Here is a 16,786-nt window from a genome sequence, read left to right as displayed (position 1 = left end):
ATTTGAAAAAGTAACTCAGATATTTTCTTATAAATTATAAAATAATGCATTACTTTACTAGTTACTTGAAAAAAGTAATTTGATTATGTAACTCACGTTACTTGTAATGCATTACCCACCAGCAATGCTTGTGAGAATCAGGTTTTGTTTAGAGCAAAGGAAAACCAGTCTCCTCTTGGCTTATATTAAAATCCTTATATAATATATCTTTACAAATCCTTGTTTTGACCGGTGTCTTGTTTTGTTCTCTCCTTCCGCTTCTGTGTTTGGCACCTTGTTTGTCTACATCCTACGTCACTGGAACGCCACTCTCTCGTCAATGTGTATACGACAGTTGGCAGAAGCTAGAGATTATGATTTACAAAGTTTTAGCCTTTATTAATGTGGAGTACTTTTTATGATCAATGGATGCACTTTCTTGGACTTCAAAATCTCAACAGCCATTCACTGGCATTATAAAGCTTAAAAGAGCCAGGACATTGTTTAATATAACTCTGATTGTATTCATCTGAAAGAAGAAAGTTATATACATCTAAGATGGCTTGAGGCTGAGTAAATCAAAAGGTAATTTTCATTTTTGGATGAACGATCCCTTTAAAAATCAACTTTCAGACCCCAAACAAAAAATGAGGGTTAAAGTTGCACCGTAATGTGCAGTAATCCTATGCCACGATGCAACATGTTCCTGTGATGGATTTTCCTATGAACTCACATAAAACGTCACGATATCAATGTGTGTGATGAACACTAATAAAAGTTCCCTAATCAATATGATCAGGCAAAAAAAAAACATCAGTTCCATCAGAAACACATTTGCATACTTTTGCCGACACCGCCTCTTCCTGTTATTAAAATGCTTGGCGAAGAGGCGGAATGCGTGAGGGACTTCCTGCACGGTCAGCTAGGCAACCGAATCCTCATTTCCTGGATCCCTAGTGCTGGCCATTCTGACCAATACCTTCTTCCTGAGTGGACTCTGAGCTGTGTCTCCCACTGCCCCCGAGCGGGCCTCGGAAGGGAAAGAGTGCGTCGACTGGTCACTATCCGAAAGCAGTTCCGACAGGCTGCTCAGCGAACTTACATCCGATTGGTCAAAAGAGAATTGTGGGAGGGGCAAATGACTGGGCAAAAGAGGTTCATCCTGCACATCAGGAAGATCTATGGACTCCCGTGGTAGTGCGGAGTCGAAAGACGGTGTTCGCCGTCTTAGGACTGTGCTGCGCTCTTGACTGACCGCTGGAGGCGGAAACTCCGCGTCGGTGGGAGGGTCGATGGAGATGCACGGTGGGCTCATTTTCTCCTTTTTGGGCGGTCCAGGTGGCTGCTGCTGAAGCAGTAACTCTTCCCCATGCGTTGAGTGACGCCGAGGGACGTGGATTTGAGATAGAAAGCCATTGTTTTCCATGCTGTTGTACTTCCGTAGACATTGGGCACTTGTACCCGGTTGGCGGCCACAAGAGTCCTGGGTGTCAGAACAGAAGGGTGGTTCATAAGGGGACAATTTATGGCTGCGTGTCACACGATGAGAGGCTCTTCTTTGAGTAACGTTTGTGTTGAGTCGGACAATCTCATCTGAGTCTTGTAGTTTGGTTATTTCGAGAGGTTGTATAGATTGCGTCTCGTACTCGGTCTGTCGGCAGGGGATGCTGCGCTGGCTGTACATGTGTCTGTTTGTTTGTACGCTCGCTGTCCGGTTGCGGAGGGGAGGGGGAGGCGAGGCCTGGGGTGAACAGGGGGCGGATCCAATGGTGAGGGGAATGCTGGGTACTTTGAGATGAAGATTATCACTGGAGCAGGGTTTGCTCGGGATATGTAAGATGTCTCTGGAGTCAGCAATTGTGGAATCAATGGAGTCGCTCTTTATTGCTTGCTGCGGGCAAGAACAGATGTACTATAAGTACACACATTTAAAATTATTTATTAGATGACAATTTAAAACAGTTTATTGCTATTTGTAATACAATGCAATAGATTTAATCTATTTATTTAAAGTAAAGTCCCTTGTTTGTCCTGAAACCAGCTGTTCTTCAAAAAAATCCTTCAGGTCCAGCCAATTTTTTGGTTTTTCAGCATTTTTGTGTATTTGAACCTTATCCAACATTGACTGTATGATTTTGAGATCCATCTTTTCACACTGAGGACAACTGAGGGACTTGTATGCAACTATTACAGAAATGCTCACTGATGCTTCAGAAGGAAACACAATGTACTGTATTAAGAGTTTTTTTTCTTTCTGAATCATCAGTGAGCAATTGAACCTTCTGTAATAGCTGTATACGAATCCCTCAGTTGTCCTCAGTGTGAAAAGATGGATCTTAAAACCATAATCATTGTTGGAAAGGGTTCAAATACACAAAAATGCTGAAAAACCAAAGAATTTGTGGGACCTGAAGGATTTTTTCTGAAGAACAGCGGGCAGTTTAACTGTTCAAAACAAACAAGGTACTCATGCACAACTATCATTAAACAAAAAACAAAAACACACACACACACACACACACACACACACACACACACACACACACACACACACACACACACACACACACACACACACACATAGCTGTGAATCATTCAGGTAACAACACAGTATTAAGAATCAAATGTATGTAAACTTATGAACAGGGTCATTTTTATAAATTCAACTATTATTTTCTCTTGTGAACTATATGTAAACATCTTTTATGTGAAATATCTTATTCAGGTCAGTATATAATAAAAATAACATTCATTTTGTATGATCCCTCTTCATTTGGTAAAATAATTAACATTTTGCAGATTCTGCCCTCACCTGTACAAGTAACAGCGTTACATAATTTAATTACAAAACAAATGTAACACATGTTGGGTTTACATGTTTTATGGGGACATTCCATAGGCGTAATGGTTTTCATACTGTACAAACCGTACTTTCTATCGACCTACACCTAAACCTAGCCCTCACAGGAGATTGTGCACACTTTTACTTCATCAAAAAAACTCATTGTGCATGATTTATAAGCCTGTTTCCTCATGGGGACCTGAGAAATGTCCCCACAAGGTCAAAATCTACTGGTATTACTATCCTTGTGGGGACATTTGGTCCCCACAACGTGATGAATACCAGGTACTGTAATCCATCACAGTTACTGAGAAAAAATGTGAAATTAAATAAGTTACTTAATAAAATGAGAAAGATTAAAATGGGGGTTAAATCTGAATATTTTCTTTAAAAAGCACAATGCCTCCTGCCATTTAAGGGACTTTTAGTAAAGCAATTCTGATGCTTTTGATTGGTCCTCTTGTTTGAAAATCCACATTCCTCTATGTCTGAGTGTTGATTAACTGATTAACAGTTGTAAACATTCTTTAGAAATTTAGAAAAGTAATCAAGAAGTAAATGTAATCAGTTACATTACTTTAGTAAAGTAATTGAAATAGTTACACTACTTGTTACATTTTAAATAGGGTAACTTGTAACCTGTAACTTACTACATTTTTAAAGTAAACTTCCCAACACAGTTTGAGACTGATCCAATAAAAGCAAGAACATCTGACCTTTTGTACAAATGATCAATGCCACAATTTGTGCAATTTGGTAATGACAAAGAAATGCATTTTACGTAATTGTCTGGCTGATTTAATCTATTGTCATCCTTAATATAAATGAACAGTCATGAGGACGAGAGTCACTGCAGTACCTGTCTCCGCAGGGCTCTGAAAGCATTGCTAGTTCTTGGTCTTTGATTTAAAGGACGGAGAGCAGGAATGGACGCCAGGTTTGTCTGAGACGCAGTTCCTGGAACCTGCATTACGGCACTATCTTCACAGGGCTGAGTGCCGAGTGAGAGAGAGGAGCCTGAAAAACACAAACAGCTTTAGTCATATTCTCTCTCTGCATGTCTGTCATGACCAGTAAAAACCGGCTTGGTTTTGTCACCTGGTAGTGTGGAGTCCTGTTTGGAGACTCTTTCATGAATGGAGCCATATACAGGCTTAACAGGGTAGAGCATGTAACTGTCATTGGGTAAAGACAGCATCCGTGATATAGACGGCCTACTAACTGTCAGGAAGTTGCCGTAATTGGAGTCTTGGCCCTGTAAAAACAATAAATGTATGTAACAAACAGTAACCCTTTTTCTGTTACTTAAAAGAAGGCTTAAAAACACTGTATATTTATTTAAAAAACCTGCAAAAATCTGATAATAATAATTATCATTATTGAAAAAAAACATTATAATCTTTATTGTAATATAAATATTATAATATGCAATTTTATATAATAATAAAAACAAATACCATTTTAAAATAAATAAAATAAAAATAAATGTATTTTTTCAGTTTTACTTAAAAGATGGCTTTAAGAAATATTCTGCAAAAATATAATAATTAATAAATATAATAATAATAATAATTACTATCATATAAAAATCACATATAGACATTTTACGATAAATAAGACACTGCATATTCTTAAAAAACATGCAAAAATCTAATTAATAATAATAATAATAATAATTATTATTATTATATGAAAATCACATATTATAATATTATCATATAAATATTATGAACATTTTACAATAATTAGGATATATAAAATAGAATAAATAGCATTCTTCAAAAAACTGCAGAAATATAATAATTAATAATAATAATAATAATTATAATTATATAAAAACCACATATTATATATATTATATGAAATAAAAGATAATCCCAAAAAATAATATATATATATTCTAAACATTTTACAATTTATAAATAAATAAATACATTTGTTTCTGTTACTTAAAAGTAATATAATATGCATATTCTTAAAAAAACTGCAAAAATATAATAATAAAGAAGAATTTTTTTTTTTCACACAATTACTTTGTTTTATTAAGTTTTCCATTTAGATATATATTTAGATATAAAAAAGACTACTTTATTGCAGCTGATTTGTAGACTGCACCCACAAAAATTGCTGTTATTTTTTTTTATTTTTTGGTGGTTGTTTTTGACCATGAAGATCACAAGTGAGATAATTAGCCTTTACTAAGCACCTGCACCGAAGATTTTTTTAAAAATACAGTAAAATAAACTTTAATTTTTCTCATTTTAAATCTAATAATATCTATCAAATATATATCAGGGTGTTCTTTGGTATAATACACATAGCCTCATGTATAGAAGAATTATAGGGACATAGGGAACTGACCTGTTCATGTGAGAGAGTCTCCATTTTAACAGCTGTACCCTCAAGCCCGATGGCTCCGCCCACAGAGGCGGTGCTTTGTCTACGACCGGCTTTAAGCTCTTCCTTTAACTCCGCCTCCATCTCGGCATCCTCGCGGGCATCTTTGTTACTTTCCTCTAAATGCTTCATGAGCACAGCGACCACAACATTCACCAGCACAAACTGTGCCATCAGCACGAATGTCACAAAGTACAGAGGCGACAAAAGCGGCAGGTAACTCAGACATTTGTCATTTTTACATTCCCGCAGGGTATCCTAGGACACACACAGAAATACACAAATTGTGAGTTCTGTCCAACTCAAGAATTGACAAGTCCTAATAATGTACTGTATGTTGGAAACAAATTATCTTTTTGACAGTTGATAGTCTCACTCTTAAAGCAACAGTTCTCCCCAAAATGAAAATTCTGTCATTAATCACTCTCACCCTCATGTCGTTTCAAACCCATAAGACCTTTGTTCAACTTTGGAACACAAATGAAGATATTTTTGATGAAATACAAGAGCTTTCTGACCCTGTATAGACAGCAATACAACTGACATGTTTAAGACCAAGAAAAGTAGTAAGGACATTGTTCAAATAGTCCATGTGACATCAGTGGTTCAACCGTAATGTTATAAAGCTATGAGAATACTTATTGTGCACAAAGGAAACAAAAATAACAACTTTATTTTAACAATTTCTTTTCTTCTGTGTATATACAGTGTATATAAACAGACGATGAACAATAAGAGATAGACATTCTACGTCAGAAAGCCAGTGTAGCTTTATAAAATTAGGGTTGAACCACTGTCACATGGACTAATTTAATGAAGTCTTTAGCATCTTTCTGGGCCTTAAATGTGGTACTTGCATTGCTGTCTATGCAGGGTCACAGAGCTCTCGGATTTTATCAAAAATATCTTAATTTGTGTTTCAAAGATGAACAAAGGTCATACAGGTTTGGAATAACATGAGGGTGAATAATTAATGGCAGAATTTTTGGGTGAACTATCCCTTTAAACATCTGAGGTTTGGGTTTCAGCATTCCGTAATCAGATATTTATGGCATGCAGAATACCTTCATGATTCCATTCCAGTTGTCTCCGGTGGAAACGCGGAACAAAGTGAGGAACGCCATGCCGAAATTCTGAAATGTAGCATGTCTGCTCAATCCCTCACACGGGTTGTCCTCTGTGCATTCTGATTTCAAAATAATTCATTTTAATAATTCATGCTGAATATACTTTCATTTTTTCTATGTAACAATATGCACTATTGTTCAAAGTACAAATGTGCTACTTAAGACTTAAGTTTTGTGGTCCAGGGTCACAAATATTTTTTTTTATTTAGCTAAAATGCATTAAATTGTTACAAAAGTTATATTTCTAATTCTATTCAATTTTGTTCTTTTGAATGTTTTGGTCTCCATAAAATGATTAAACAGAACTGATTTCAACATTGATAATAATAAGAAATGTTTCTTGAGAACAAATCAACATATTAGAATGATTTCTGAAGGATCACGTGACACTGAAGACTGGAGTAATTATGCTAAAAATTCAGCTTTTCATCACAGGAATAAATGACAATTTAATAGTTTAAATAGTAATAACTGCACTTTTGATTAAATAAATTCAGCCTTCAAATTTTTTTTTTTTTTTTTTTTTTTACAAATCTTACTGACCTCAAACTTTTGAACAGTAGTGTTAGTATTGTGATAACAGGAAATGAAAGGTAAACTGACCAAGTCTGCCAAAGAGTTCAACTCCCAGTGCTGCGTAGATGAAGAACAGCAGCATAAACAGCAGACCCAGATTACCAACCTAGAGAATCAGAAAACAGCCACATAAACATACATCATAATCTGTGAGTAATTCCACAATAACAATGGACATAGCATGAGACATGAATTTACTGGCCTGTGGTAAAGCTTGAACTACTGTATCCAAAAGAGATCTCATTCCTGTGGCCATCTTCAACAGCTTTAATACTGAAAGGGAATTTTATATCACATTTCATTGAAATCTTGACATGACATGACAAACTGTACTAAATCTGACTTTTTTACTGAAAAAATCATCATGACCCCGAATTTTTGAACGGTAGTATGAGTAAAACTTTTTTAAAATTCTCATTTTTATCAAGTAGTGCTAAAAATGCTGGAAACTTGTCTTTTCTCTGGCACATCGGATGTTATATTTGTCACTTGTCACGACTGGTGTGTATGTGTGTGTCTTCATGTATTTGGTACCTCTGGCAATGCGCAGCACCCTCATTATGCGTATGATGGTTGGGTTGATGGGTAGTGAGGCATTCAGGTCAATTTCCTCAAGTGTGATGCCCATGATGGAGAGAAGGACAATTGCCAAGTCTAACTGATTCCACCTGACACGAACAAAACAAAACAAAACAGAAAAGATAGACGCACAGAATGAGATACAAACAAGTTTAATATTGTTTAAAAGTGCTAAACTTGACCATTAGAGACTGCCAGAGGAAAGGCCGTTCTTTAAATCTTTTCTTAAACTATATTTAATCTTAAAGAGCTATGGAACATGAATGAAAGACAATCCTGTATCTTTAATTTATAAAGAAGAAAGTTATTAATTTATAGACTTTCTGGGCTATTTTTCTCTGTCTCAACGTCACAGGATGTGCCATAATTATTCATGAGCCTGCATGGCCTTATCTTAGGAGAAGGCCTCGTCTCATTATTATTCATGACACCATGTGACCTTCCTTATGATAGGCACTTCAAACAGTGAGTTGATACCATTTTAGAACATGGGTCGTAAGTATTCGCGTTTGCATGACATGCGACGCTGACAGTGTGACAGGGTTTCAATCAATCACTGACACATTTGAAATATTTGTGTAACCATCATTTTTTATAGCAAGGTTTGGAGAAACATCGGGGCTCAAGATGCAGTTTGACACTCATACCCCCGGTTTCACAGACAAGGCTTGAGCCTAGTCCTAGACTAAAATGTAAGTCTGAGCTGTTTCAACTAAAACAAAATTGCACTGATTGATCTTGAAATATATCAGTGCCTTTGTTTTGTCTCAAGATGCACACCAGTCATGTTTTTTTCTAAGCATGTTTATAAAAATTACTTAGCCTAATCCTGGTTTAGTCTAAGCCCTGTCTGTGAAACCGGGCCATAGTGTCTCTGTCCTCACTGACTCACTTTAACACAGAAGTTGTTAATAATGCAAAATTCACATATTTTTGATGCAGAGCACAAATTAAAATGGTCTCTGTATTTATTTGTGTAATAAATCACAGATAAAGACACATTTATTCAAAATATATACTACCAGTCAAAAGTTTTTGAACAGTAAGATTTTTTGTTTTTTTAAAGAAGTCTCTACTGCTCACCAAGCCTGCATTTATTTGATATAAAGTACAACAAAAACAGAACAAATGTGAAATATTTTTACTATTTAAAATAACTTTTTTCTATTTAAATATATTTAAAATGTAATTTATTCCTGTGATCAAAGCTACATTTTCAGCATCATTACTCCAGTCTTCAGTGTGACACGATCCTTCAGTAATCATTCTAATATGCTGATTTTCAGATTTTCTTTTTAATTATTATTATCAATAATTAAAACAGTTAAGTACATTTATTTTCAGGATTCTTTGATGAATAGAAAGATCCAAAGATCAGCATTTATCTGAAATAAAAAGTCAGTATAATTTTTATATACATTTTTTGGAAAATAAATTATAGAAATAAATACTTTTATTTAGCAAGGATGCTTTAAGTTGATCAAAATTTATGATACAGACATTTATAATGCTCTGTGAATCAAACTATTTCTATTCAAGAAACCTGAAAAATCTACTCAGCTGTTTTCAACATAATAATAATAATAAATGTTTTTTGAGTGGCAAATCAAAATATTAGAATGATTTCGGAAGGACCATGTGACTGAAGTTATGATGCTAAAATTTAGCTTTGAAATCACAGGAATAAATTACATTTTAAAATATATTCAAATAGAAAACAGCTATTTTAAATAGTAACAATTTTACTTTTTTTTGCTGTACTTTGGATCAAATAAATGCAGACTTGGTTGAGCAGAAGAGACTTCTTTTAAAAAAAAAAAAACATTAAAAACTTTTTGCATCACTGCTTCCACTAAAATAATTAGACTATTTTTAGCTCTGTTGTATTAGCAAATCCCTAAACCTTTAAACAGTAGTTTATAATAATGCATTTAGTTGTGAACTGCCTTTAAAGTGAAACAAAACTGATTGCATTTTTTCCCTCACTTCTTGAAATCCATGACTGCTGTGATGAAAGCAAACCAATATAAGAATACTATCAACTAGTCAACCTATTGTCTAGAAAGTATACTGTATTTCTGCATTGTGTCCACATGATGGAGCTTTACCTCTCTTTGAAAAACCTCCTAAAGCCAAAGGCAACCAATTTCAGTGCAGCCTCGATCACAAAGACCAGAGTGAAGATGTAATTACAGTACTTCAGACCTTCATCCAGATACTGAGAAACAGAGAAAAATAACAGCAGTCAGACACCTGGAATATTAAACTTTAACATCTAAAATTGACCATTTATTTACATGATCCCGGTCTTATTATGAATGACGCATCAGTGTTGGTTATTCATATAGTTAAAAAATACTTTGCCTCTGAAGTACTGTAACTTGTCTTTCCAGTTGACATCATCAGTTATGTAACTCCCACTTTTCATGATCCAATAGTTTCCAATGCATAACTAAATACTGTTTTATTTTTACTGATGCAAACCAGTGCTAACTAAAACAAAAATACTAAAAACAAAAAGTAATGGTTTTTTAGTTATGTTAGTTTAGTTTAAATGTGTAATTTTCATTTGCTTTAAGGTGAGACACTACAGGTGAATAGGGAAAAAAAACTAATAGTTATCACCTTACTTACCCAGTTAATTGGTTATATTGATAATTGCAAACATTTTTTGTATTACAAGTTTTCTAAAATGTTAGGTTTAAATATGTAAATGAGGCATTGTTTAATGAAATATGTGCTAATTTGCATACATTTCTAGTACAAAAATCTAAACAATGGATGAAGTCAGTTTCAAAATTCTTGTTTCATTTTTTATGACATATAAATGTTTTTACAGAGGGGATTTTGGGTATCTCATATGTGACCCTGGACCACAAAACCAGTCATAAGGTTAAGTCATGAGATATCAATAAATAAGCTTTCTATTGATGTATGGTTTGTTAGGATAGGACAATATTTGGCTGAGATACATCTATTTGAAAATCTGGAATCTAAGGGTGCAAAAAAATCAAAATACTGAAAAAATCACCTTTAAAGTTGTCCAAATTAAGTTCTCTACAAAAAATCTTAATGGAACATGATCTTTACTTAATTTCCTAATGATTTTTGACATAAAAGAAAAATCAATAATTTTGACCCATACTATGTATTTTTGGCTATTGCTACAAATATACCCCAGCGACTTAAGACTGGTTTTGTGGTCCAGGGTCACATATTGTCACTCCATAATTCAGAAAAAACTAAAAAGCCTGTAAAAATATGGATTGTTACTGAAATCTATTGACACAAACAGATAAAGTGCTATAAAAGAAACACTTAACAGTGTCTTTTGGGTGTTTTGAAAAAACACTTTATGAAACACCAAAAAGCCCAAAATCTCAAACTTGACAGGTGCATGAAAAAACAGTGTTTAAGTAATAAAAATGCATAAAACTGAAAAAAGAATAAATAAAAATAAAATTGACAGATAAAAAAACAACAACAAAATGACTCAAACTTAAAATAAAATAAAGCTAAAATTAAAATATATATTAAAAAATATATATAAATAATATAATAGCACACTGGTGGGCCATTTTGTGTTGACTTAAAACATGTAGTGCTAAAATACTAATATCATTTTTTCAGGTTTTTGTTAAACTATTCACAGTGTCATTGCCCTGCAGAAGTAGTGTGTATTTTTGTGTGTGTTTGTGTAATACTCCAAACCTTGGGTTGTCTGTAGTGCTCCATTGACATCGTGAGCACATTAATGGCGATGATGATGGTGATGAAGAGGTCCAGATAATGGCTAGTGCAGACTGTGTGAATATAGAGGCGTGTTGGAGAGTAGTCCGCATAGTACGGTCTCTGCAGGGCCTCTAAAAGACAAAAAAACACAGAGAACAATAGAACACCTTCATTAGGGTGTATTCAGGTCATTCAGGTACACACACACACACACTCATCTTGCATCACAGGATGCTGTGAACATCCTCAGCCAGCATTTTAAATGAAAGTTTTGTAATTCAGCTTTGAATTGAACACGTTAACCCTCTGGGGTTCTTCCCCGACCAGTCACACTCAGGGCCCTCACGGTCAAAAGTGACCGGAGCCCTGAAATCATTATTTCCTTTTTTTCAGTAAAATCAATCAAATGTATTTTTGTTCAATAATATTTTTTCTTTTTTTCTGTCGTGTTTTGACAGAATTTTATGATAATAATTAATATTTATGCTACAATTATGATCTATTTTTTGCCATTGAATATAATAGAATTTTTTTTAATATATATAATTTTTATTCTTTTTTAATTAATGCTGTATTTTAGTTTAAAGTAGATACCTGGCCTATAGAAAATAATTTTTTGAAGTCGGATTTGTGCCATCTGGTGGCGTAGTGAGCATAATTACCAGGCAATATCCTATTTTAACCACTAGATGGATGTAATGCTCTCTATAGAAGGATTTGTGAATTCTAGTTGTTTTTGCACATATTTGCCAATGCCTTTTCAGGTTGTGGATTTTATTATATAAAATTAGATTATCAAAGACTATTTTTTTATTATTTGCCAAGTTTTTTGTTTGTTTGATTGGTTTAACTGGTAATTTGAAGTGCCAGTTTTACTTTATAATACAGTCAAACCAGAACATTGCATTAGAAAGAGAAACAATGGAAAGCATTTTGTTACCCATTGTTTTAATTCTAACTGAATAAAAATGCCGTTCTTTCAGTCATACCATTTTTTTTTTTTTTGTAACCTTTTTATAATGAACATTTTGATTTAAATAATTTTTTGTAAAATTCAATAAACAATAACTCTTATTTAGCACAGGAATTATGAACAGCAACAGCATGGGCAACAAAATAACAGCAAAAGTATAATTATCAAACATTAAATGGAAAATAGAGAAATAAAAATATTTTAAATATCATCCTAACCCTATTTACATTTTATGTGCATTCTTTTTTTACATATTCAATGAACAGTAACTCTTATTCAAAAGGCAACAGCAATTATGAACATAAATCTAAAATAACAGAAAAGTATAACAATTGTCAAATAGTAAATAAAAAAATAGAGGAAAAAAAAAGTTTGTTTTAAATATCATTCTAACTATAATTACATATTATTTACATACTAATTGTGATTACAGATCAGGTTGTGACAAATCACAACAGAGTGTCTCCATATAGCACTTTGAGCAAATGATGCTTGTTTTGAAATCTTTTTTCCGTGTGTGTGTGTGTGTGTGTGTGTGTGTGTGTGTGTGTGTGTGTGTGTGTGTGTGTGTGTGTGACATGGTGTGTGACTTTTGGATTTTGGATCCAATGTCTCCCTTTTATTTGATTCATAGTCTCACATTCCTCTGTTACAGTCTCACCAATCTCATATTTCCCTGTGTGTGTGTGTGTGTGTGTGTGTGTGTGTGTGTGTGTGTGTGTGTGTCTGTGTGTCTATTTTGGAACTCTGATGGCTTACAGTCTCATGCTTTCATTGCTGTGTGCTTTATTTCTTACATTGATTGCCTCTATTTCACACATTTCCCAAAATTAGCTTTTGAAATGACACACATTCATTTGTGTGTGCGTGTGTTTTTGTGTGTATAAGTGTGTGTGTGTGTGAGTGTATTGTAGTGTTTTGCACTCTTGATGTTTTAGAGAGTCACCCCTTCACAGTTGTGTGCTTTTTTTCTGGATTGTGGCTGATTTGTAGATTGTACGCACAAAAAAACTCTGTATTTTCATGTTTTTGCCAATTTCCCATTCATTTCCTATGGCCGGTCATTTTGACCCGAAGACCCCGAGTGTGACTATTTTTTTTACGACCACTTAGACTTTTCCAATCCTGTCCCCAATTTTTTTGTGTGTTCATATACCAAGTACCATAAAAGTCACCAGGTTTCATACCATTCCGATGAAGCTACGATTTTTAAAAATTTTTTATTTAAAAAATTCCGGTCAAAAGTGACCGAAGAACCCCAGAGGGTTAATATTCACAAGTTTTTTGGAGGTTTCGTTGAAAATAACCCAAGGGCAGGATGTGTGTTGTTAGTGTACTGTATAGGCTACTTTGTTGTCCCTGTCAAACACAAACACACTGACCCAGTTTTTGTCTGGCCAGTAAATTGCTAACGTAGCAGTGTGTGTGTGTGTGTGTGTGTGTAGTCACAGTTAGTAAACAGTCGAGTCATCTGAGGAACGTTATAAATGTCCAGCCAAGCGTCCCCCCACATCCATCATGGCTCAAGACTGCTCAAGGTGTCTTTGAGGGAAGCTTTGTGAGCATTCGAGAGAGAGAGAAAGTGATGTCTAGAGACAGCTAACTAATTCAGTTTCCAGTTCAGGTACTCTTACAAACAGTACTGTAGCTGTAGCAGGGTAAATTGATGGTATTTGATATATACTACGGCACTGTAAATACAGCTTACTTGTGTAAAAAAATAGTCGCGTTGATGCTAGGGGGATGTGAGTGTCTTTTAGCATTGTGCCATAGTTGATTGTAACTAAGTAAGTTACTGAAACAGTCCCTGAAGATCCCAAAACTAGGGCTGGGTTTTGACACAAGCGTGAGATTAGATTCAAATCAATTTTTGATTTAATTTGATTCGGCTCGATATTGATTATTTTGGATATATCAGGTATAGTACATGCCAAATTTTCTGAAGGAAAACAAAATCTAAACTAATGCTGTAAAATATACATGAGAGTCAGTTGGTACTATATTACTATACAATAAAAGGTTAAAATGAACTGATTTGTATACTTAAATTACACTAAAGTTTTTATAATAATAATAATAATGTTACAACATTATTAGACATTATTAGAACAGCAAAAATAATAATGAATATGTAATATGGCGTTATCAAATGTTAGTTATTTTATCAAAATAAAAGGGATCATGCAAAATGCATGTTGTTTTTTTATTTAGTACTGACCTGAATAAGATATTTTTACATAAACGACATTTACATATAGTCCACAAGAGAAAATTATAGTTCAAAAGTTTACAGACATGTGATTCTTAATACTGTGTTGTTACCTGAATGATCCACAGCTGTGTTTTTTTGTTTAGTGATAGTTGTTCATGAGTTCCTTGTTTGTCCTGAACAGTTTAACTGGTCACTGTTCTTCAGAAAAATTCTTCAGGTCCCACAAATTCTTTGGTTTTTCAGCACTTTTGTGTATTTGAACCCTTTCCAACAATGACTGTATGATTTTGAGATCCATCTTTTCACACTGAGGACAACTAAGGGAATCATATGCAACTATTACAGAAGGTTCAAATGATCAATGTTGCTCCAGAAGGAAACATGATGCATTAAGAGCTAGGTGTGTAAACTTTTGAACAGAATGAAGATGTGTAAAATGTTCTTATTTTGCCTATATATATATATATATATATATATATATATATATATATATATTTAGTACTGCCCTTCAGAAGCTACAGAAGATACTTACACGTCCCCCAGAAGACAAAATAAGTTAAATTTACCCTGATCTGACCTGAAGGATTTTTCTGAAGAACAGCGGGCAGTTTAACTGTTCAGGACAAACAAGGGACTCATAAACAACTATCACTAAACAAAACAAAACAAACAAACAACAAACAAACAAACAAACAAACACATTGTTTGTGGATCATTAAGGGAACAACACAGTATTAAGAATCAAGTTTATGTAAATTTTTGAATGGGGTGATTTTTATAAATTTAATTATTATTTTCTCTTGTGGACTATATGTAAACATCCTTTATGTGATAAAACATCTTATTGAAGTCAGTACTAAATAAAAAATAAGATGTATTCAAAGATGACATTTATTGTTTGAATACTGTAATAAAATGGACGGAATTTGAAATCTGAGACTTTGTTTCATATCAAAAGTAACAAAGCACAAAGCTTATTGTGATTTATTAGATGCAAGATTCATTACCTGAAAACAAGCTAGACTAATAGATTCTTGGGATTTAAGAACTGATATAGTTGCATAAAAATTTGAATAGATTAAAATTAAGAAATCAATATTTTTACCCAGCCCCACTCTAAACATGGATTGAGTCTCTAAACTATACGAAATACATAATTCTAGCTATTGTTCATGTGTTTATATTTGTGTCACCTGAAACTAGTACTTCTAAAGGAAGGTTGTTGTTATTCATAACCAAAGCACAGGATTAAAGTGGGATTTGAGGCAAGAGTAAATGGTTTTACTCAAACTTCTAATTACGTGCCTTCTGTCTAATTCAATTCTGGTTATGTGGTTTTGAAGTCAAGCAAAGTCAAAGGGCTTTTGAAGAGCACTGCTGTGGAAATCACTCCTAATTGTCTATTTCCCAAGCTAAATACACATGACAGCAATTAAACTGTACTGTGCTAACCATGTGTGATGCAATACAGTTACAATCAATAAAACCAATCTGTTCCATGCTAGTTTTATCCTAACCAGCAGTGACAAGCCATAAAATATTGTTCTGCCCCCTGCTCCTGTGAATATTAAAGTCACCAAAAATGGCCCAAAATCCCAGTGAAAACTGAAATATTACTTTTTATTGTGACTCATGTGCACATGTTCAGCGAACACACACTTACTCCTGCGTCTCTTCTCCATGCGCTTCTGCCTTTTCTCCTCTCTCCGTCTGGCCTCCTCTTCTTCCTGGTCTTGTCTACACTTGTGGAAGTTTTCAACCACCACACCCACAAACATGTTCAGCACGAAGAAGCTGACGATCAGCAGGAAGGAAATGAAGTACAGAAGCATCCAGGGGTTATGATTCCTTATGGGCTACAAAGAGAGAAGAAATAAAAGCAGAAATATAAAACTTACAAAAATTATTAATTCGGGGCTGTCACAACACCTTGTAAACTAAAAAATGCTGGTCATAAGGCTTTTTGCTAAAATAAGGATTTTACTTGTCTGTACATTAATTTATGTTTGTCTCCAAAAGCATATTTCTTTAAATGGACTTATTTATAATTAGTTTGGTCATGCCATGTGCCAAAGTAAATGATTAATATTCAGATATAATATGGCACCTGGCTTAGTTAAACACTAATTAAACTTTTAGGAATAAAACTACCAAAACACTGTGAGGAAAATTTTCAATTCAATATACACTACCACTTAAATATTTGAGTTTGGGAAGATTTTTGAAATCTCTTATGAAAAACAGCAATATTGTGAAATAGTACTACAATTTTAAATACACTACCAGTCAAAAGTTTTTTAATGTTTTTAAAGAAGTCTCTTCTGCTCACCAAGCCTGCATTTAATTGACCAAAAGTACAGTAAAAACAG

General features: G+C 33.9%; 1 protein-coding gene across 1 annotated transcript in view; it reads right to left on the bottom strand.

Annotated features, from left to right (window-relative positions):
* Positions 1-808: 808 nt before the first annotated feature.
* The window catches only part of cacna1hb (calcium channel, voltage-dependent, T type, alpha 1H subunit b), a 54,822-nt gene continuing 38,844 nt past the window's right edge, over positions 809-16,786 (bottom strand). The window contains 11 exon segments of the mRNA XM_073842671.1: positions 809-1,870; positions 3,681-3,838; positions 3,920-4,076; positions 5,183-5,476; positions 6,283-6,404; positions 6,949-7,027; positions 7,124-7,194; positions 7,456-7,589; positions 9,609-9,718; positions 11,212-11,363; positions 16,081-16,273. Coding sequence (XP_073698772.1) covers positions 902-1,870; positions 3,681-3,838; positions 3,920-4,076; positions 5,183-5,476; positions 6,283-6,404; positions 6,949-7,027; positions 7,124-7,194; positions 7,456-7,589; positions 9,609-9,718; positions 11,212-11,363; positions 16,081-16,273 — 2,439 coding nt within the window. The 3' untranslated portion in view covers positions 809-901.

This window comes from Garra rufa, chromosome 6 (assembly GCF_049309525.1).
Source record: "Garra rufa chromosome 6, GarRuf1.0, whole genome shotgun sequence".
NCBI classification, from domain to species: domain Eukaryota; kingdom Metazoa; phylum Chordata; class Actinopteri; order Cypriniformes; family Cyprinidae; genus Garra; species Garra rufa.
This window is presented reverse-complemented; position numbering and strand designations above follow the sequence as displayed.